The 22,247-nt window shown below is 62.2% G+C and overlaps 1 protein-coding gene across 5 annotated transcripts in view; it reads right to left on the bottom strand.

The window, feature by feature from the left end:
• SHISAL1 (shisa like 1) overlaps positions 1-22,247 on the bottom strand; it is a 140,246-nt gene that overhangs the window by 38,573 nt on the left and 79,426 nt on the right. For all 5 annotated transcript variants that reach the window (XM_040490592.1, XM_040490593.1, XM_040490594.1 and 2 more), the window contains exons 2-4: positions 16,666-16,761; positions 12,904-13,117; positions 3,039-3,356 (exon numbers count right to left, since the gene is read on the bottom strand). In XM_040490592.1, coding sequence (XP_040346526.1) covers positions 3,039-3,356; positions 12,904-13,117; positions 16,666-16,732 — 599 coding nt within the window. In that variant the 5' untranslated portion in view covers positions 16,733-16,761. The remainder of the gene's footprint in view (positions 1-3,038; positions 3,357-12,903; positions 13,118-16,665; positions 16,762-22,247) is intronic.

Here is a 22,247-nt window from a genome sequence, read left to right as displayed (position 1 = left end):
AGTTTGCACACGGGAGAATGGGGCACACGATCCTCACCCCACACAGCGGCACGTGGCTGGCGGCTTCCACGTCCCCATCCGCCCTGCAGGGCGGGACCCCGACCCCGACCACGTTGAGTCACCCACCTGTGACCCCGAGAATCCACAAGCCCCCGGGGCCAGGCAGTAGGCCAAGCCCCTCCTCCGAAGGATGCTCCCACTTAACTCCCAAGGCGGACATGCCCCTCGGTATGTTCGTGGGGGAAACTGAGGCGGGGCCGGTGCCATGCCTTGCTCAGGTCACAGAGCGATGCAGGTGGGTCTTGAACCGGGACCGTCAGCTCCAGCCCCAAACACGCTAACGGTGCCGGGACAGCAGGGGACAGCCGATGGGATCTGTACCCAACAGGGACGAGCTGGCTGCTTGGGGAACCCAGGGTGACAATCTGGAGGCGGCGGCAGACTCCAGCTCTCGCTCTGGGAGAAGCACTGAGCACGGCCCTCCCCCACTCCCTCCCCAGCCACACGCCCCGTGTCGCCTGACGACGCCCTGGTGGCCACGCTCACGGCTGGGCTCTCTGCCCGGGACGCCCTGCCCGGGCCGCGCCCCTCCCCGCCCCGCCGCTGGTCACATCTTCCAGTGTCACTGACGTCTTCCGCCCAGGATGGGGCCGGGGCTGATGGGGAAGCGTTAGCCCCGCTGAACGGTGGGAAGGAGGGTGGCTTCGCCCACCGCGTCCTTTCTGCCAGCACAGAGGACCGCGGCCTGATCCCCGCTGTGTCACCGGCCGGTGGCTTTGGGGAGGCTCCTTCACCTCTCCGCCCATGGGGTCAGAGCAAGAATGGGACACCGCGAACGCGGAGCCAGGGCCACGGCGGGCGCTCCGCGGCTGACGCCAGACCGTGGGCATCCGCCAGCAGGCCGGCAGCCGACGGTCTCGCCAAGGCCACCCCCTCTCCCCGTGGTGGGTGACGTGGAAGCCCGAGCAGGTAGCCCCTCGCCCAAGCTCACCCCGGGTGTCGGGGGCACGACAGGAGCCGCAAGGCCACCCGGTGTGAGCCCTCCATCCCCCATCACACGCTCGCCGGCTTCTGATGGTCTGTTTCGTGAACGCGCATTCGGTTACGGGAGCGCCCCTCGGAGGCCACAGTATGGGAAGCGGGGGGCAGACACGAAAAGCCTCTGAGCTCCTGGGTGAAACGTCTCCCACTCAGCACAGCTCGGGGACGCGAGCTCAGTCTCGTGTCTGGACTTTATGCACGGTCCCCGTGAGCTTTCTCACGAAAACTTGGCCGCTCATACGAATGACATTGTCCAGTGGTTCCCAAACTGTGGTCCCTCAGGTACCCCGCCCCCTCCAGAGTTTTCCGATTAGCAGGCTCCCAGGGATTTATTTCGACAGACGCCCCAGGTACGGCTGCCGCCAGAGACCCATATTTCAGAAAACCCCACCATCGGGGCCAGGTCTGTAGGTTTGTGTGGGCCCCCGCCTTTCCGCCCCGTTCCTCGGGGTTCTCCACCCATCACCTCGATATCACCAGCGGCCCGGCACGGGGGAAGGGCCCAGAGGGCCGGCTCGGCCGGTACCTGCCAAGCTGAGGTGCACGGGGCCGTGTTTTTGTCTCCTGCACGACAGATGGGGCAATTATTCAATCAATAAGCCGATTTAAGTGCCTCTTCATGAATTATTTAAGTCATTCATTATTGAAAAGGTCAGTACCCGCTAGCTATTTAACGATCATTCACTAGCTTGGTCGCATCTCCGGCAAGGAAGGACCAGTCGTTAACTGGGCACCTACTGTGTGCCAGACATTTAATTTAACCCTCGGAGGGAGCTGGCAGGGGGCTTTGGGACGATGATCGGGAAGGTGACTTGCCTGAACGCGTTGCTGGGGCTCAAAGCCGGGTCGGGTTTCCCGCAAAGCTCAGAGACTGTGGGAGGGACCTCGTAGGCTGGGCTCAGTGGGAGGATGTGCCCCACGTCGCACGTGACCATGGCTGCAGCCCATCCCCACATCAAACCTCCTGACTGGGGTGTCTGCCCTCTGCGTGGCTCTCGTCTCTTCCGCGGGCCTCCCTCACGCTGGGCTCCTGCTCCAAAATGTACAGCCCGCGGGGCACCTGGGTGGCTCCCTCGGTTAAAGCGTCCGACTCTTGGTTTTGGCTCGGATCACGATCTCGCGGTTTCGTGGGGTTAAGCCCTGTGACGGGCTCCGGGCTGGTGGCGTGGAGCCTGCTTGGGATTCTCTCCGCCCCCCCACCGCCCCTCCCCTCCCCTCCCTTCCTTGCACTGTCTCCGTCTCTCTCAAAATAAATAGAGTTAAAAAAAAAATACGTACAGCCCTCCTCACTCCTTCCAAGTCCGCCCTGCCCAAGGACGGTCGGTCATTCCCTACCTCCCGCTGGCCTGGGACTCACACAGTAGAGAGTAGAGAAAGTCAGGTTTGAACGTACCCCTTGGGCGGAGTACCCGGCTCTCCTGGGGCAGCCAGGCTACTAGGCCAAGCCCCCGATATCCCGCTTCCCTCCCCGCCTCCCTTCCTTTCCCCTGGGCCACCCCCCCGAGCAGCCTGCCTGCATAACCTCGGCCGTCCTTGTGGGGCTCAGTGCACGTGAACCTAAGGAACCAACCCAGTAACAGGCTTACTTTCTAACTCCATGCGGAAAAAAGCCTATCCCCCAACCTCCCAAAAGCCACTGGCTTCCTTTGCCTAGACCGCGCAAACTCGGCAAGCCATCCAGTTTCCCCTCTTGCCGTGGCAGCCGGGAGACTCACGACTCCATTAAACGCTCAGTGGCGACCACTCCCGCGCCAGGCTCTGAGTGCCATCAACTTGCGAGCTCGGCTCCCAAGCTCCGCGTCCACCTCTCGCTTTTGACCTTCTTGCCCAGGCACGTGCTCTCACGGGCACCTTCGAATCCTTCTCGGCAAGTAAGACAAGCAAACGATCAGGCGGTCGGCGAGCCAAACACAGCAAGCAGTAAGGACCGGCTCTTTTCCGAGCTTGTCAAGGGCCCGTGATCCGTGGCGGCCAGGGCCTTGATCGCAACCACTCACCAGGCAGACGAGCTCTGGAAGGTCATCAGTGGTGGGTGGTGAGCATTTCCCTGCAGCGTGGGCGCGGCCTGCGGGGCTTGTGGCAGCAGCCCCGGGGGCGGCTGGGGCTGCGGGGCCGGCTGCCCTGGCCGCGGGGGCCGGGCAGGATTGCCCCACCGCCGGGGGTCCTGTTTCATCCATTGTCCGTGGATGCCCCACCGCGCCAGGTAAACCTTGCAAATGTCGTAGTTCATTGCCGAGTAATACAAAAGATCCAGGACCAGCAGCATGAACACGAAAAAGCCATAGATCCACACTCCCAGCAAGGCGGTGTAATTGCTGGGGGGAAACAGAGACAGACACTGAGAGCAAAGACAGCAACAGCCCCCATCGGCAGTTCATCCGCGGGGCTCCTTCGGGGTCCCAAGCCCCTCCCTGGGGGCGCGGTGTCCTGGCTCCCCTCCTCACACCCACTCTCCACTTCCCGTCCTCCTAGATCCTTGGCATCCATTCCTCTGTGCCCTGTCCCTCCCCACCCCCCCACGGAGCATCGCCCCCAGGACCCTGGGGGGGGGGCAGGGATCCCAGGGAGTTGGGAAAGACCTTCACCCTCATGGGTGCTGCTCTTGGGCCTGCCGGCTGTCCCCTGGGGGTGCCCCCTGCTTGCCCGCCCCCGGGCCTTTGTGTGTGCTGTCCCCACCTCCCGGGATGTTCTCCTGCATGGATTACTGCCTCCTCCCTCCCTGTCCCCCAGCAGCTCCTCCCTACCTTACTGGACCCAGGGCAAACGCAAGTCCTAACCTCCTGAGCCATACACCCCTGGCCCTCGGCGTCGCCCCCATGGGCTGTGGGGGATACGGTGGGGGCACCCCTCCCCCCGGGGCAGCCCCTCCCCCTTCGGACTCTCACTCTTGCCCTTTCTCAGGAGTCCAGAAAGCAGACGTGGGCTCAGCCTCCCTCCCTGCGCCCCACGCAGCACTCACAGCCCCTGCCGCCACGGCCCTCTCCCCCTCCCCCCAGCACCGCCACAGGGTGCGTGGCTGGGGCTCTCAGGGTCCCCGGCCAAGGTCTCTCTTGCTCATTCGCCCAGGACTTCCCCACTGAGGGCTGTCAGCCCCAGTTTTAGGCTGCCGGGGCTCACAGCTCCTTTGTGAAGCTTGGCTCCCCACCACCCTGCCCGACTCCCCCTTGGCCTCCTGGACACTGCTTCCCCCAGGAAGCCTTCCAGACACGCTGCCCCTCCTACAGACCCCTCCTCTGACCCATAGTCCTGAGTGCCCGTCAGACCCGGCCCCCACCCCCCGGGACCGAGTCGCCTGGGTCTATCCGTCCCCACCCCCACCTCCAGGCCAGGTGTCCCCTGGGAGCCCAGGGAGGGCTGTTTCCTGGGCTGGGGCTGCTGTGCTCCAAACAGTGCTCGCCAGGGGCTGTGGCTGTTTAAAGAGACTGATTTATTAATCACTCAGAGACCAGCCTCCATCTGGTCCCTGCTGCGGGCATCTGTTCAGGTGGGTGAGCGCTGGCGGGTGGCAGAGAGGAGGGGCACTGAAGAGAAGCAGAGCCAGTGTCCCGCCTCACTGCCCCCTCCCCCAGCTCCGGCCCAGACAGGGCCCCTGGGTGTCCTGGGTCCCCACGGCAGGTCCCTCTGGACCCTGCCCGGCCTGGAGCCAGGGCACCTGGTTCCGTCTTCAGGTTCCTCCCTGGCCCAGCTTTGCTGTGCGGCCTGGGAGAACCCCCGTGTGTCCCTGGGCCCCAGCAGAGACCATCTCAATTCACCCCGCCCAGTCGTGGCCTCAGCCGCGAGACGGGGGGCGATTGCCCTCCGACTCCTGGGCCCCGGGCCAGGGCTGTTCACTTTTGCTCACACATGCTCTTTGCCCGGAACGCCTTCCCTCCCCCTTGCTTAGCCAGTCTTTCCCCCTGAAGACTTGGCTTGGGTGCTTGGAGGTCCCTCAAGTGGGAGGTCTCTGGGTGCCCAAGCACTCAGCACAGAGCAGGCCCCGGGAAGTGCTCAGGGCTTGGTATCTGCTTGGGGGGAGAGGGGGGGGGCATGCAAGTCCGTATCTCAGCCACCCTCCTTCCCTGGTGTGGCCCCACCTCCAGCCACCACCTCCACGAGGCCTGCAGCAGTCTCGGGGGCTTATTCGTGCTAAGGTGTGAATGACTGACAGCCAGGCCCCACGCTGCCGCACTTCAGGCGGAAGCGAGCTTTGCCTGGGTACATCTGGATGTGGAATTTCTGGGAGGGAACAGAGGCTGGCGGTCCCCGCCTGGCTCGCCGAAGCAGGAGTCCTGGGGTGGACGTCCACGTGGCCAGAGGAGGAGGGCCTGGCTGGCTGCGGTCTCCGGCTCTCCTGCTTTCCCCAGCACCCTCTCTCCAGCCTCCCCGGAGCCCCCACCGCATTGCTCGGAACATCAGGTTTTTCCTTGGTGGTTCCCATGGCAGCGGCCTCCTCGGGGCTGAGGGAGGGGAGCGGGAAGCGGGAGGCAGGGCCAGCTGCTTGCAGATGCTGCCCCTGCGGGGAGGGAGACCAGGATGCCAGCCCGGGGGTGGTGGCTGGACCGCAGCTGGGCCTGAGCCGGCAGGGAAACAAGAACAGTAACGAAAGCGGCCACCAGCGAACCTCGCTCTTCGCGCTTCTGCACGGCGGCCCGTTCGGCGCTCACAGCCAACGCGGAAGGAAGCATCGTTGCTATCGCCGCCATCCCCGTGTTACAGATGGGAAACTGAGGCTCGGAAGGGCGAAGAGACTCATCTAAGATCTCGCGGCCAGTGAGTGCAGAGCCAGGATTTGAACTCAGAAGTCTGGCCCCAGAGCGCACATTCTCAACCGTGGCGCCATACCGTCCGGGACAGGTGCCCCCAGGTTCCCAGGGCAGAAAGGTCGCCTCGAGGCCTTGGTCTACGCCGCTCCTCTGCCTGGAACCCGCTCCCTACTTCCCGTGCGCCGCCCATGTCTCAGCTCAGCCACCTCCTCCTCCAGGAAGCCTTCCTGGGTGTCCCCGGTCAGATCCAACGCCTCCCTGGGGCTCCCAAAGTCACTGGGTTTCCCAGAACACACCGTGTCGTCTTGGCTGTTGTGTGGGATTGTTGGCCCCTCGAGCTCAGAGCTCGAACGCACGTCGAATGCTTCGGTGAGCTGGTGACAACGGAGACCTCGATATATAACTAGCTCCCTCACGAGACCTCACCTTCTCTCTGCACATTCACTAAGAGCTCATAGCGATACAGGCGATCACAGCACGCCGGTGCCCCGTGCTTCTCACTCCCCGCAACAATCCGGTGAGTTGGGAGGTCCAGGTGAGGACACGAGGTCCAGAGAGGCAAAGTCACCGGCCGGCTGGGAAGGGGCTGCGTCGGGATTCAGACCCGGGTCCGTCTAACCTCGGGGTGTGCTGAATCTTGGGAAAACCCCAAGGTCACGTCCGGATGTCCAGGGGGGGATTTCCCACAGTGGCTGGGCTCACCCTGCCCCCCCGCCCCGGAGCATCCTGCATCCCACTGTGTTGGCTCTGTCCCAACCGGCATTTGGGGGGATGGGGAGTGGTGGCCTGATTCCCCCCCTGCCCCCCACCCCCCCCGCTCAGGGACAGGACGGGCGCACCGACAGGAGACGCAACCTTCACGGACTTCCCTGCCAGGGAGCCCTCGCCAGATGTGGTGGGTGGCTGGAAAGCCCAGGCCACGGACAGCATCCCCAGGTGGCTCTCCTGCCTTTCTCTGCCTGCCTTCCTCATGGTTGGCCGGCTGGAAGCATTCCGGGTTGTTGTTGTTGAACTTCATTAAAAAAAAAAGCGATTTGGACATTAATTCCACCCAGATGCAGGGGTCTTTGTTGTGTGTATGCACGTGCTTTGCAAAGGGCAGGATATAAAGCAGAGGCTGTTTTGTGGGGCAAGATGCGAAGCCAGCGGGAGCCCCAGAGAGCAGGTTTTCGGTGTATCTGGGGATATTTACGGCCTCCAATTCTTTTGGTGTTTCCCAAACAACAAACAAGAGCCTGGAGGGGTCTCACTGAGGACCTACTGGTTACAGGAGCAGGTACGTAGGCAGGAGGCCAGCTGTGGCCGGAAGGCAGCTCCCGCCAGCGCCCCAGAGGCGGTCCCCGCTGAGGACCCGCCGAGGCCAGCGGGTCAGAAAGGTACACGGGCCGCAGGGCCCCCAGCCGACCTCACCTAAGCTACCTGAGCCCCGAACCCACTCACGAGGCGGCCTGTGGGTCCGTGTGACGGGCTGGTAACCCCGGTGCCTACATTCTGGGCCCGAGAGGTCAGGCCCGCGTGGATTCAAAGCCCAGCCGTGCGCGTTTCTCCCTCCGTGATCTCGGGCCACAGCCTTACTCTCCTCATCTGTCCAGTGGAGACAACGGTACCCCTGCTCGAGTGGCGGTGTTGTTTATGAGGCTTCATGCGATCACACGGGGCCTAGAGGGGAAAGGACCCAGCGGCTGCTGGCTCCTATGATGAAGGCACACAGGAACGCTCAATAGGCCTGGGCCCAGAGAGGCCAAGCGACGTGCCCGGGGTCACACAGCGGCATGGAGCCTGTTGGGCCAACGAAGCTGAGTCCACTACTATCAAAATGCTCACTGTCCCTCCTGCCCCGCTGGCAACGGGCTTGGCCCCACGAGGACAGGCAAGAGGAGTCCCGGATAGGCCTCTGATTCTTGAGCTGCGGGGACTTACGGGGTGCCCGCTACCTCAGCATAACTGAGCCTGGAGGACAGGCGCACCTGTCCCCAGCCCTGCTCCGTCCCTGGTGCGTGGGTGACTCCGGGCGAGTTTTCGCCCTCTCTGGGCCTCAGCCGTGGCGTCAGGGGGCCGGTGGGGCCTTCTTCACAGAAAACACCCCCACGTGGATCAGAGGAGCTAGGGTGAGGCCCCTCACGTCACAGTAAGTGCTCAAAAGCGTTCCCCTCCCCCTGGCTCAGCAGAGTGTATTCTGACGAAGGACCGTCGTGATTCTAGAACCTCTCCGGTCGTTACAAGGCTGCCAGTGCTTCTGCAGGCTCCATGCCGAACAGGGCTTGAGGGGGTCGAACAGCCGACGAGAACATCTAGAAGCTTCTGACAGCCCTCAGGGGCTGCGTCCTGTGGCTGGAAGCGTCTGGACGGTGACGCAAGGCCTGCGGGACGGGGCCCGGGTCCTCAGGCACCGGGGAAAGGAAAGTTTCTGGGGCAGACAGGTTTCACGTGCGGCCAAGTGGGGAGCCAGATTTCATCCACTCCATCCTTGGGGGCCTTAGAGGACCCCTGTGCCTCCCGAGGGTCCCTCTCTCGCGGCCCACCTGCCTGGTGAAGGAACACCCGCTCACTGCACAAGACTCCGCCCCAGGCCACCGCTGTCCCCAGACGGAGCTGACCGCCGACGCTGAGCGCCCCGCCCCACCCCGGGCCCCGGGCGGACGCCCCCAAGGCAGGTCCGGGGCCCCCGAGCCCGAGCCACCGGCCCCGGGAAGGCACGCGGCACGCGTCTCCGGAACGCCAAGGGCCCCTGCCCGCGTGGCAGGAAGTGGCACCTTGCCGTGGCCGTGGGCTCGGCGAGGCTGCTTCCCTCGCTCTGCCTGCCTTTCTGCCAGGCAGCTAGAACCAAAACAAACCATTCTGCTCCTCCAGAAAAACACAAATAAATAAGTCATCAGAAGCACTCTCCTTTACCCTGTCACCGGCCCTGCCTCCTCGCTGATTCACCAGCGGGGAGGGTGGGGTGGGCGGGTGCCAGGCAGGCGTGGCTGCTAATGGACCCCGTGCATCTTCAGAAAGCCCCACTGGGGGTCACGGCTGCCCTGGTCCCCCTCCGTGGACGGGCCGCGGCGGGTGCTCACGGGCCCGGGGGGTTCGCACACCCGGCCTCTTGGCTGAGATCTGGTGCGTTCCCCAGCATCAGACAAGTCCTGGCTTTCCAGGGACCGGTGACCCTAACAAGGGCCCCGGGCGTCCCTCAGGCCTCGACGGAGGCCGGACCCGGTGACCTCACCAGCCTGGGCCCAGCCCCTTCTTTCTTCCTCTCAGAGTAGCTGTGAAGGCAGCCACTATTAACAAAATAACACAGGCGTCTTGCCCAAAGGGGTCAGGGCCCCAGAGGGCAGGACGGTCCCCGAGGTGGCTACCACCTGGCTCTCCTTCACGTCCCTCCGGGCTGTCCCCTCTCTGCCGCAGGCTCCCCCTGGATGCAAGGCCCCGGTCTAGCCCCCTGAGCCCCAGTCCCTGAGCTTGGGCGACTGCCTGGGGGCCTCTGAGCTGAGCCCTGGATTAATGATCTCTAGATGATGCTGGCCTCTCTCCTCAGCAGGGCCCCGGTCTTGCCCAGGCCACCATCCTGGCTTCTGTGATGTCCTATGTCTTTGTCCCAAGCACCATCCATGAGAACAGACCCAGCTAAAGCCCTCAGGGCGCCTCACGGCCCTCAGGAGAAAGCCCACGGCCCCTCCACCCTTACCCTCCACCTGTGCCCCACCGCGCCCGCCCCCCGCCTCTCCCCACGGCTCCCCTTGGCTCTTGATTCCATCGCTGACCGGCTGCCCGGAGCAGGCAAGTTACACGGCCTCTCCGTGCCCACCTTCCCCGCGTGCGACGTGGGCTAAGGATGGGCCGTGGGGTGCCTTCGGCGACATGCCGTGCCCCGTGCCGCACGCCCCGTAAATGCTTTCTGGGGTTAAAGGGTAAGAACTAAGCTAGGCTTCTTCAATAGTTCCAGCCCTGCCCAGGGGAACGGCTTTATTTCAGGGCCCAACTCTTTATCACTGCAAGCAGGCCCCGCGGTGCTGAAATGATGGGGTATTCTGCGTGAGATCCTGTGGAAGGGTGCAGATTATAGAAACCTGTGGGCTTCAAAATGAGGATTCCAGACACCAGTCGCCAGAGCCTCGGAGAAGCCTGCTCGCCTTGCCAAGCCTCTCTCTCCCGTCTGGCTTTCAGCCGACAACGACAGCCCTCGGGGGTCCTAACCCCAGGGCTGGTACCGCCCTCCTCCCTCGGGGAGTCAGTCTTGGGTCTTATAAAAGACTTGGGTCAGATCCCAGGCTCGATTCCAGCCCTTGTGATGGACAGGACTTGCTAAACGACTTCACACACAGAATTATTCTAAGGCCTGAGCAGATGGCAAGATATTCAGGGGAAGCACCCATGCATTTGAGGAAGGAAGGGCTGGGGAACCGGCCTTGGTGGGAGGAGGGAGATTTGGATGATAGTCAAGGAGTCTGCATCTCCCGCCTGACCAAAGGGAAGAGATTTCCCCGGAGTGATCACGGCACAGCAGCAAAGCATTCAAGTCCCAGCGCTGGACAGAGAGATTGGGGCTCAGACCGCCCCCCCCCACCCCTCCGCTGTGGTTCCACAGTCACTCAACAAACCCTCCTTCCTTCCAAGTGGACTTTTCCTTACCATGAAGAAAATACAGCCAGCCTCAGGCTCCTTGGGAAAATATTAGAAGCATCCCAATTAATATCAGGGACAAGAGAAGAATGCCTGATCACTGTAAAGATGGTTTTAGAGGTGCTAGCCAATGTGATTGGACAAGAAAAAGAATGGAGGCACAAAAACTGGAAAGCAGATAAAATTGTCACTGTTTGCAAACGGCATAATTGGAAATGTGATAGAATCAACTGAAAAAGTGTTACAAAGAGAATTTCAGTAAGGTGGCCGAGCATAAAATTCGTATATTTTTATTTATTTACTTTGAGAGAGGGTGAGCATGGGTGGGGGAGGGGCAGAGGGAGAGAGAGAATCTGAAGCAGGCTCCACACCCAGGGAGGAGCTCAACGTGGGGCTCGATCTCATGACGGTGAGATCATGACCTGAGCCAAAATCAAGAGCTGGACGCTCAACCGACTGAGCCACCCAGGCGCCCCTACAATTCTTATATAGAAGCCATTAGGTTTTGTCATCGAAACGAGAGTCAGTTGGAAGATGCAATGAAAGAAAAGATCCAGCATCAAAAGAAGTAAGGAGGAATAAACGCAAAAGATATGCAATACGATATCCGTGAAGATAATCCCAAAGCGCTACGGAAGAAAATTTGAACTGGGAAGACAATACAGAGCTTCCTCAACAGATGACGCGGTTATGTCCCAAGAAGCCGGCTGTAAGCCGAAAATATTGTAAGGACACACTGCACACCGCAGCTTCGCCCAGCTGCCCTCAAACGGCTCAGAACACTCCCGTTAGCCTGCAGCTGGGCAATCATCTGCTGCAAAGCCTTGGGTGATCATCAAGTGTGGACCACGTCACGTAGTTTAGGGAATGCTGTTCCGAAAGTGAAAAAAGCAGAACGCTGATTGACATAGGCGCAGATTGCTGGTTAAGCGTGTTGGAGGTCGAGCCCCATGGTCGCCTGGCCGACTGGAAGTTGTTAAGGCTGCCACTATCCAGCCTTACCAACGAGGGTTGTACGATATGTTGCTGGCCCAGGACGGGATCAGAATTCAAAGTACGCGTCCTACTGAACGCACACAGCTTGCTCACCCTCGTGAAGCTGAAAAATCCTAAGTTGAATCAGCTTAAGTCAGGGACTGTCTGTACTCTGTTCTTGGGTTCAATGTCATGGCAAGTCCATTCTCTTTGGATTAACCCATGCATTCAACACGAGCTCAGGAAAAAATGCTACCTGGATTCTTGAAGCGGGGAGCCAGACGACACAAGATACGTCCAAAGTTCATGTGAAAAAAAGAGCTGGGGGAATAGTCTAAGAAGGCATTGAAACATATCAAAAGCCACAGTGGTTGACAAAGTGAGATGCTAGTGTATGGATAGACCAGTGAAAGCCATGAGAATGTGTCACCATCTAGATACTCAAATTTATATATTTTAGTATGTAACTTTGACGTTTCCATCAGTGGGGGGAAGATGGGCAATTCAGTGAATGGTGTGGGGACAGCTGGCTGCCTATCTGGAAAGAAAAAATAAAAGTTGGATTCCTACCTCAAAACTTACATCCAAATAAATTCCTAACAGATCAAAGATTTGAAAGTATAAAAAAAAAAAAAAAAAATTAAACCATAAAAAAAAAAAAAAATACAAGAAAACATAAGGGGATTTTTATGAGCTCCGAATCAGGAAAGACTTTCTCGGTCTGAGACAACACCCAGAAGAAGACACCAAAGAAAAGAAATGGATCCGATGTGATTCTATAACAGCTAAAGATTAAGCATGAGGTGAAAGCATCACACATTCAAAGGCACACTGAGAAAATATTTGCAACACATCACATCCCCTTCATATATAAAGAGTGCCTGCAAATCACTAAGAAAGAACAGCCAGAAAAGTCAATGGGGACGGGGCAAAGGGCATAAACAGCTGGCTCGCAGTAAAAAAAGCACAGACGGCTTTCAAACATGTGGAAAGATGCTTCGCTTCTTTCGCTCGCAGTAAGAGAAATGCATGTTGTTTCGATCCCGCACGCCTTTACCAAGCACACTCCCACTGCCTTTCTGCCGGGAATATCTCTTTCTTTATTTACGCTCTTGGTCCCTTCCGTTTGGGCCTCGGTCTCTTGTGTTTGAATCACCTTAAGGAAAGGGGCTGCGTGGGATTGATCTCTGGGTCAGAACTGTCAATCGATATTCGTCGTGCAAATAAATAAGGAAGGAACGAACGAACGAACGCGGATTCCAGGCCCAAGCACCTTCCACGCCTCAAAGCCTTCCACATCCTTGACATCATCTAACTTCTGCAGCAGCCCTGGGAGCTGGGGGAGGTGGGCAGGGAGGTAGCCGTCGGGATGATGTGCCCATTTCCCAGAAGGGAAGGCTAAAGTCAGGCCAGAACACCCGTCACCTGAAGGCTTTCCCAGACTCCTCCCGGGCCCACCCATCCTGTCCGGTGAGCTGCCAGCCGCCCCAGGGGACCGAGTGTTGGAGCGGGGCCGCGGCCCCAGCGCGGTACTCACTTGTGCATGTAGCCCTCGGACCCCGCCGTGAGGTTCGCCTGCATCACCGCCTGAAACTCTGTCTCGTTGCAGCAGTATTTGAAAACCGTGTTGTTATGGTGACAGCAGAGAATGAAGGTTTTGTTGTCCGAGAGCCGGGGGCAGTGGAAGCCGAAGTGATAGCGGCCTTTGTGGTCCGTGTATGGCTCACAGACTCGGAAGTGCGCGGACAAGACTGGAAAACAGAGTCACCGGCTCAGTGGGGTGCTTCCCCGAGCCCGGCTGCCCTGGGAGCCCGCCAGCTCAGCCTGGTTCGCGGGGTCGCCAGCCTCTTCCCTCCCCAGAAGGGCTCTGGGGTCCAGTGTGAGCCTCACTTCTGCCAGGAAGCTGGCTCTGGGCTGCTGTCTCGGCCCAGGCCCCCCCTTGCTGTCAGCCCTGCTTACACTGTGTCCCCCAGACTGGGGGCCCCTTGCGGGCAGGGCTACATCTTAAGCCTCCGGGGCTCTGCACACGGCAAGGACACGACATTCGCCGAGCACCTGCTCTGCACGTTACGCGCTGTATCTCGTTGAACCCGCTTGGCCTTCCCGCTTTACAGATGGAAAAACTGAGGCTCAGCGGCCTCCAGTGGTCTGCCTCAGCTGGTAAGGGGTGGTACAGAGAATCCAGCTCAGGCCTGCCTGGGTCTGAAGTCCAGCCCTCTCCACTCCCCCGTCGCTGGCTTTAAGAACCTCTCCGACCCCGTGGGCTGGTGGCGGGCCTGTCGATAAGCCCAGGAAGCCTGGGTGGCGGGCAGCCTGGGTGAAGGAACCAGGCTGCCCTCTTGGAGGAAGCGACGCCTCCTCTGTACCACGGTTGCTACTGAACGAGTGCCCGAGACCCGGAGGTCCGCAAGAGCCTGGCTTGGCCGCCCCCCCTCTCACGGTCACAGGGCCGTCCCAGCTTCTGGACCCCACATCCCCCAGCTCAAGGAGAGGGGCCCCTATTCAGCCACAGAGGCTGCTGCAGGCCCCGGCCGGTATTTACCAGTCGTGCGACGGTGATAAATAGGACCGAAAGCCTAAGCAGCTATAACAATGGAAAAAAACCTGGAACCTGCTGTCTCCGGCTTAATTAGTATCTTCATAAAAGGGATCGCTGTATCTAATTTGTATCGCTGAAAAGGGGCTTCTTTGGCTGAGGACGTTTCTCCAACCACAAAGCCTCTGGTTTTGCAAAAGCTCCTCAGCCATTTCAAAGCTCTGTGTCTGCTTAGAGGTAATCAGACTGCGGCCCACACAGCTCCCTGGGCGCGCCCGGGGCTGCCGGAGGGGAGACCCAGCTGGGCTGCGGGGCCAGTGGGCAGACGGGCCTCTGTGAGCTGGGGTGCCGGGGCCGGCTCGGGTGGCCTCGTGAGATCCTGTGCCCGAAGTACAGCACCCTCTTTCGTGGGGCTGGCATGGCCACGGTGGGGAGGTGGGCCCCCGTCTCAGGAGTCAGGGGAGCCCGGCCTCGACCTTGGGAAACGGAAGCCCCTCCTGCAGGGAGACAGGGGTCACTAAGGCTGCCCCGTCCTTGGTGGGGCAGGCACCGTTTCGTTTAATCTCCTGGACTCCCATTGTACAGAGTAGAAGACTGAGGCTCAGAGCGGTGATCTCCAAGTGTTGGTCCCTGACCTGCTGCGTCTACATCCCCTGGGGATGTGTCACAAGTGCAGCTCCTCAGGCCCCTCAGCGGACCTTCTGAATGAGAAGCGCTGGGGTGAGGCCAGGCCCTGCAGGGGGGGCTGATGGGCACGGGTCCGGGACCCACTGGCCCAGAGGAAGGACGCCCTAACGGCTGGATGTGAGGGTGAGAGGCGGGAAGTGTCCCCGTCCAGACAGGCGAGGAAGCTCAGGGAGGGAAGGGATGGAGCGGGGCGGGGCGGGAGGGGGGGGGGTGTCTTTGAGCTGGGTTTCAGGGGAGCCCGCTGTGCAGAGATGGGGTGGGGAGGGAGGCTGAGTAAGGCAGGGCGCGGGGGCATCCCCCTGGGTCACCCTGGCCACCGGCCGCCACAGATGGTCAGAGTCACCTGTTTTGCCGTTTGGCAAAGACAGGGAGGCCACCCCTGCTCCCCAAGGGAGAGAGTGAGAGAGCCGACGGAGCCCAGGGCTAGGGACAGCTGGGTCTGAATCTTGGAGCACACAGGGTTACCCGCGCCATCACGGCCTCTCCGTGCCTCCTTCCCCTCATAGAGGGGAGACCACCGGGGTCCCGGACATAGAGGGGAGACCACCGGGGTCCCGGACATAGAGGGAGACCACCGGGGTCCCGGATGGCTGGGGGCTCTGAGGAGGGTTTTTCATTTTTGTTTTGAAAGTTTATGTCTTTATTTTGAAAGAGAAAGTGCGAGTGGGCGGGGGGGAGGGGGGGGACAGAGAGGGAGAGAGAGAGGGAGAATCCCAAGCAGGCTCCACACAGTCAGGGCAGAGCCTGAAGTGGGGTCCGAACTCACAGACCGTGAGATCATGACCTGAGCTGACAGAGGCACCCGGCGCCCCTGAGGAAGGTTCTGTAAACAGCAGAGCATCGGCTGTGCTTCGAGCAGGGAGGTGTGAGTGGGTAACACGGGGCTGTGCCTCCCGGCTTCTGGGTTCAGCGCGGTCCCAGGCTGTGCCTGGGGCCCGAGGACAGAGGGACACTCTGTTAGGAGGCCGGTGGGTCCTGAGGCACCAGGAGAACCAGCCCAGGTGGGGCGGGGACACCAAGGAGAGAGCGAGGACCACAGCGCGTCCCCATCTTGGGGACCAGTCTGGGCCAACGCGGCCATCATCTAACAGCAGTGTGACTGTGTCGCCTCGGGCAGCTCACTGTCCTTCTTTGAGCCTCAGTTTCCTCATCTGTAAAATGGGGGGGGGGGGCCTCCCCCGCCTGCCCGGGTGGCAGGGAGATCCCGATGAGCTAATGCACCGAGAAGGAGTCAGGCACGAGCTTGGTCCCCAGGGCCTTGGCCTGGCTTTGGCTCTGCTGTCCTGGGAGCCCTCATCCCCCAGGGCCCTTCGCGGCCTCCTTCTGAACCAGGCCCTCAATGAAGGGTCAAGGGCAGGAAGCTGGTGTGAACAGTTCTGCCAGAGCACCAGGCGTGCGGAGCCCCTGGGGACGAACGGACGAACGAGAGAGACAGAGAGACAGACGGAGACAGAACCAGAGGTGGGGGAGACAGAGAGAGAGAGAGAGACAGACGGACGGACGGAGACAGAGGGGGAGGACCGAGCTGGCGCCTTGCTCCGATCGGGGCTTAGCCCGCCAGCGGGCCAGCTCTGGTTTGGGGCAGCTGGAGGGCTTGCTTTACGCCCATCTTTGCCAACAGGGGTGCGAGAGCCCACCTGCCCCATCGGGGGCGCCTGGGAGGCGGGTCAGGACCCCGGCCCCTGCACTAGCCGTCACCTCCCGTTAGCCAGTCCGGCGCTCAGCCTCAGTTTCCGCATCTGTGCAACGGGATGACCGCGACATTTCAGACCTGGCTTTCGGGGGGTAGGTAGGAAGTCGCGGGGAGCCCTCTCCCGGGCCGGCAGCCGCCGTTAACCCCACCGCGCCCAGGAGGGCCCTCAGCCCGGCTCCCGTGGCAGGCGCCTGGGGCGCAGCACACAGGAGGCTCCCCCTGCCGGGCACCGAACCTTAGCTGCCCTCACCAGGGGGGACGCCGGGGGCCGAGGGGCGCCTCCCTGCCAGCACCCGGACCCCGGCCCCGCCCAGCGCGGACCCCAGGAAGGGACCGCCTGCGCCCCCGCCCCCCTCCCCGCCGGCCACCCACGGAGGTCCTACCTGCAGAAATCAGCAACGAGAGGACAGCGAGCACGTTCAAGGACTGCTGGCCACAACTGGTCATCATTCGGCTTGCATCGGTCCGTCGAGAGCCGCCTGGGTAACGAGATCCGGGAGAGGCCGGGTGTGGGCCGCCCTGCCTGCGGGTGCAGGCACTGGCCGGCGGGGGGGGCACGGGCGGGGACGCGTGTGCGCTGGGAGCCGGGGCCGGGCCGGGGCTGATGGAGACCATGCCATCCAAGTTCCTTTCTGGAATGAATGACCCCCCCGCCCCAGGCCACCGTCACCTCCGCTTCTCTGCACGGCAAAATGAGACTTGATCCAAGGCGGACGGATGGCTCAGGTGCGGAAGGGACCGAGGCCGGTGGGCCGGAGCCCGGAGCGCAGGGGGGCGAGAATGGCCGTGTAGCGTGGGCGGGGGGCGGTCGGCAAGGGCCGGGGCACCTCCGGGGGCCCGCGGGACCCGGGTCTCCCCGCTGGGCCGCTGGCAGTGCCTCCCATCAGCCCCTCCGCCAGTCGGCCCGGAGCCCGGCACCTTGCGGGCATCGGGGGCACAGCAGTGGAGGAAACAGACGCCAAGTGGAACCGCGGGGACTCTGGCCGCGCCCGGAGCGCAGACAAGCAGATGAATATTTAAAACGCTGCGAGGCTCCCGGGGACGCGCCCTGAGGAGCTGGCGGCCGGGACGCACACAGACGCTGGCACGCTCACGTTCACGGCGGCCACGGGGCACGACGGTGTCCGCGGGTGGGTAGGTGGGGAAACAGAGGGCGGCCTATTCACGCGGCGGAAGAGGATCCGGCCTCCCACAGGACGGGGATGCTGACCCGGTGCCACAGCGCGGATCAACCCCGGGGGACGTCGCGCTGGGTGAAATGAACCTGACACCAGAGGACAAACCCCGTGGGGTTCCACTCACATGAGGTCCCCGGGCTCGTCTCAGAGACAGCGAGCAGGACGGTGGGCGCCAGGGGCGGGGAGTTCGTGTGCAGTGGGGGCAGGGTTTCAGTCTGGGAGGCTGGCAAGGGTCTTGGAGACGGGGTGGGGTGGTGACCGCGAAAGGGCTCGATCACCGCTGAACGGTGCGCTAAAAATCGTTAAAACGTGAAGTTTATGTTACGAGTATTTTACCGCAAGAAACGAAGCTACGAGGGGGAATAAAGCCAGGGGTCGGAGGAGGGATGCAGAGTGGCGCGGGGGGCGCAGACAGGGTGGCGGGGAGGGCCTCGGGCGGAGGCGACGGCCGGCAGACCCGAGGGAGGCAGGATCGAGCAGCGTGGCTGTGGCCGTCTGCTGCAGACTAGGGAGAAGCAAGTGCAAAGGCCCTGGGGTGCGAGCAGCCCGGAGGCCAACGGGGGACCGTTGGGGGGGGGTTGCGGGTAGCAGGAGGCCACCTGAGGCAGGGCCTGGGCCCTCGGTGGCCACGTCACATCAGGTGAACCTTGCCAACATCACCCCCTCCCTGCAGGCGCGTGGGAGTGGAGGCTGCGGGAAAGGAGAAACTCTGGGTCAACGGCGTGGCTGATCCTGAGTCCCAGGGGGCTGTAAGCCGCGTGTGGCTGCGGGGAGGTGTAGGGACTCGGGATGGGGATCAATCTGCTGAGCACCTAATACGCGCCACGTTCTGGTTCCGCACACGGCACTCTTCCCTCGTGGCACCCCGTTGTGGCATCCGTGTCCACCCAGATCCTTAGGCTGCAGTCCTAAGAGCCCCGCCCCTCAGAATGGACGCTGATTTAGAGTAGAATTGTTGCAGACGTAGCTAAGGTGAGGTCACCCTGGACCCCCATCCAGCATGACTGGTGACCTTCTAAGAAGGGGAAATTTGGACACAGAGACATGCCCAGAAGGGAGGCCACGTGAAGACGCAGGCAGAGGTTGGGGTGCTGCATCCACAAGCCAATGAACCCCAGAGATGGCCAGCAAACCTCCAGAAGCTTGGGGAGAGCCTCGCGGACGCTCCCTGGGGCCGCCCAGAAGGATCCAGCTCTGCCCACACCTTGATGTCTGCCCTCCAGGTTGTGAGGGCACACGCTTCCGTCGTGCGAGCCCTTGGTGTGTGGGGCTTGTGCCGGTGGCCCCAGGACCCTGCCACGGACCCTCCCGTGGGAATCGCCCCAGGAAGGGCTGGGATCTGCACTGAGGCGTGAGGGGCGCTCACCTGGGAGCCTACCCAAAGTGAGGATGGAGAAGGCCTGGCCAGCCCCCTCCCCGCCCCGTGGAGACCCCGCGCGCCCTCCCGGCCAGGCTGTACCCCCAGGTTTTGGGGGGCCCTCGCGCCCTCCATCCTGGTTCTGCTGTCCGTGCGATCCTGTCTCCGCATTTGGTGGAGCCCTCCACCTCCCGGGGGAAGGTCTGAGAGCAGGGCACACGCCATAGAGATTCGCTGCCAGAAAACACAGTTCTGCAAGAGGGGACCGGGAAGGGCAGGGTGCAGTCCACAGGAATGGCCCTCTGACCCGCACCCGCCCCCCACCCCAGACTGTCCTGGGGCACCTGCTCTGGGCCCGCGCCCGGGGCCATCACAGCTGGTTTGTCCTCGCCCTCCGGAGCTCACCAGCCCATCAGGGAGGGCACAGGGGCACCAGCTGGGGTCCGAGGAGACCCTGAGTCCCACTGACTGGTGGCAGGCAGAGCGGGAAGCCGCCCTGGGAAACCCAGAAGCTGGACACCTGGCAGGGAGGAGACAGGACCGGACTCCAGGCCAAACGCAGGGAGCAGACGGCTGGGCCCGGCCGGCCACTCGGGCCTCCCTCTCTCCCGGAGCGCGGGCAGCGGAGTGGACCGAGGCTGCCGGGTGTTGTTCTTCTAGAACGTGAGCCAGTGGGGGATGGCGTGAGTGTAAGAGCTGAAACACCTTCATGGGGTGGTGACTCAGGCTGACGTGGCGCGTCAGCCCCTGGGGAAGGGCCCCCCCACCTCTCCTGCGGGCCTCTCTGCGCCCACCGCCCACCGGAGCCCCACGGGCTGTAAGCTGCTTAATTGCTCTGAGCCTGGGCCTCCTCCCCGCCTCCCTCAGGGCCCTCCTGGGAGGATGAAGGAGATTAAAGCATTTCAAAGTGCTTAGCAAGGATCCGCACTTAGGAAACCCAAGGATCTATCCGGGAAAAGGCACCGCGGGGGTGGGGAGTGACAGGTCCCCTGACACAGCCCCTCCATGGCTCCATTCTGTAGGTGAGCAAGCCGAGGCCCATGGAGGGCCGACACGGGTCTCCAGACTCCCGGGCCCTGGCCCTTGTAGGATGGGGTGGCCCCAGTTTGGGAGCCAGGCCTCCAGTCCAAGGGCCGGTGGGTTTGTTGAATGAACCCTGGGGTTGGGGAGGGGTGGGGGTTCCACCTCTGCCTTGCACTCCCTCCTGCCAAGCCTGCCCCTACGCAGCCCTCCATATCCTGGGGGGGGGGGGGGGGGCTGTGTCCTCCTCTCACTCCTGGGAGCCCAAAGCCTGTGCCACCCTAGAAGTGGCTCCAGGAGGCCTGCCTTGACCCCAGAGAGACCGCTCGTGTTCCATCACTTCTCTCATTAAAGCGTTAACACGTTTCTTCATTCACCGGTTCTCTCGATACCCACTCACTCACCCCCACTCTGGAACAGGGTCCGAGCTGGGTTCCAGGGACAGGGAAGAGGGCGCGGGCCGGGCACGGACGCCCAGCAGCTCTACCTTCTGTGACCGGTCCCCATGCTCTCTTCCATCAGGCCATGAGGGTCCTGGGCCGGGGCCCGGCCAGCTGGGGGCCACGGCCACGGAGCCTGGGCTCCAGAGTCTGGCCAACACCGGCCTCGGGCCGTCAGGCCCGCCTGGGACGGGCGGGGAGAGGGGTACTGAAGCTGGCCTCGGGGCCAGCAGACTGCGGGCGTGTGGGCCCAGGACGCGCCGCGGTCACGTTTGTCCCCCGTCCAGAACCAGTCTGCTCAGACTCCACGGCCCGGCCGTGCTCCCCACCCCCACCCCGGGGCTGCCTGGGCATGAGTCAAGGCAGGGGGATGGGAGGGGGCAGCGGAAGCCACAGCCTTGTGGGTGGGGGCGCGGGGGCCCACGGAGGGGGCACTGCCCTACCTCCCCGGGTGCTGGGGGCAGCTCAGGTGCCGGAACCGAAGGCTGAGTCTGTGGAGGAAGAAATACCCATTGCCGTCACGCGGGAAGTTACATAAAAATTCCATTTCTAACGAGACAGCAAAACTCAGAAGCCGTCCCCGGCCGGGTCAGAAAGTGGCTTTGGAAGGTCCGTGGCCTCGGTGGCCAGCTGTGCTCCTTGGTCTGTTCGCAGGGGTGACGCGATCCACAGGACCCACATTTACAAAGCCCAAGCCTTCGCGGCTCAGACAGGAGGCCAACCCGGCCTACATCTTGCTCTCCATCTCGGACCTGCAGGAGTTTCCAGGTCCTCCCCGGCACCCCCGAGAGAGCCCATTTCCCACAGACAGATCAGATTTATTGTCCTGGGTTCTATCTCCTTGGAAATTGGTACATGGCTCGTTGGCCAGCCATAAAACTCAAATAACTGGGAGAACGTTCTGGATGAGCAGGACTCCCCTGAGCTCTGACCGCATCCAGAATCACGAGTCGGGCACGCATCTCTGCGGTCCACCCCTCGGGTCAGCCGGGGACCGCTGTTCCCAGATTCGAGGATTATTTTTAAACACCGAATTTGGCGAGGCTGGAGAGGAGAGGGAGGGCATGTGGCGAGAAACAGAGCTGAGGAGGGTGAATGAAGTGCCCCCGGGAACAACAAGCGATCTGTTTTCTCATCAGCCAGGCTGGGCGAGGGAGGGGCGAGGGGCAGGGCCTGGGGGCTGTGCTGACGGGGTTGCCAAAGCCACCCCAGGCCGGGCGCCCGGAGATGCCACATCCTCTCTGGGCGTCCACCGGCCCCTTTTCAGGCCACCCCACCCTCCCCCACTGGACGTGGCCAAGCGCCTCCTCCCGCCCGGACGGGGTCAAGGGCAGCGTGGCCTGGAAGTTGGGTGCCGGAGCTTGGACCACACCGTCTGGGGCCAAGTCCTGGCTCCGCCTTTGTAACCACACCCCAAGTGGCCTGGGACAAGGCTCCCCGGTCTCTTGGGACCTAGAATGGGGATAAAAATAGTATCTAATCCACAGGACCCTTGTGACAAGGGAGTGAGGTGATTCATCAGAGCGCCCAACACAGAGCCGGCGAACGGCAGGCTGCCTCCGTCCCAGCCTCGCACAGCCATCCAGGTCCTGGTGGGCCCATTGGACCCATCAGACCAGCAGCGCACCTCCTCGGGAGTCCTGCCAGCCCCGGGCTCAAGTCTACGCTCACTCCTGAGGCCCTGCACGGTCTGGGCCTTGCTCCCACCTCCTTACTCTCTCTGCTCGTCAACTGTCAGCCCTCTCCGCTGGGCCTTTGCACATACTGTTCCCCCCACGCCTGGGACACCCTTCCCCTCTCCTACAGCCGGACAACTTCGGCCCAGCTTTCAAGGCTCGGCTGGGGCGTCCGTCTCCCAGGAAGCTTTTCTCCCCCGGACTCTCTCACTCCCCTGGGTGGGTTCCTGAAACTCCGGCCTTGCCCCTGCCTCAGGATTGTCATGGGGGCTCCCCCGTCACCAGCGTGGACAG

The sequence above is a fragment of the Herpailurus yagouaroundi genome, unplaced genomic scaffold, assembly GCF_014898765.1.
Source record: "Herpailurus yagouaroundi ecotype Mexico unplaced genomic scaffold, PumYag 182, whole genome shotgun sequence".
In the NCBI taxonomy this organism is placed as follows: Eukaryota; Metazoa; Chordata; class Mammalia; order Carnivora; family Felidae; genus Herpailurus; species Herpailurus yagouaroundi.
Note: the sequence above shows the minus strand (reverse complement) of the source record. Positions and strands in the feature narration are given on the sequence as shown.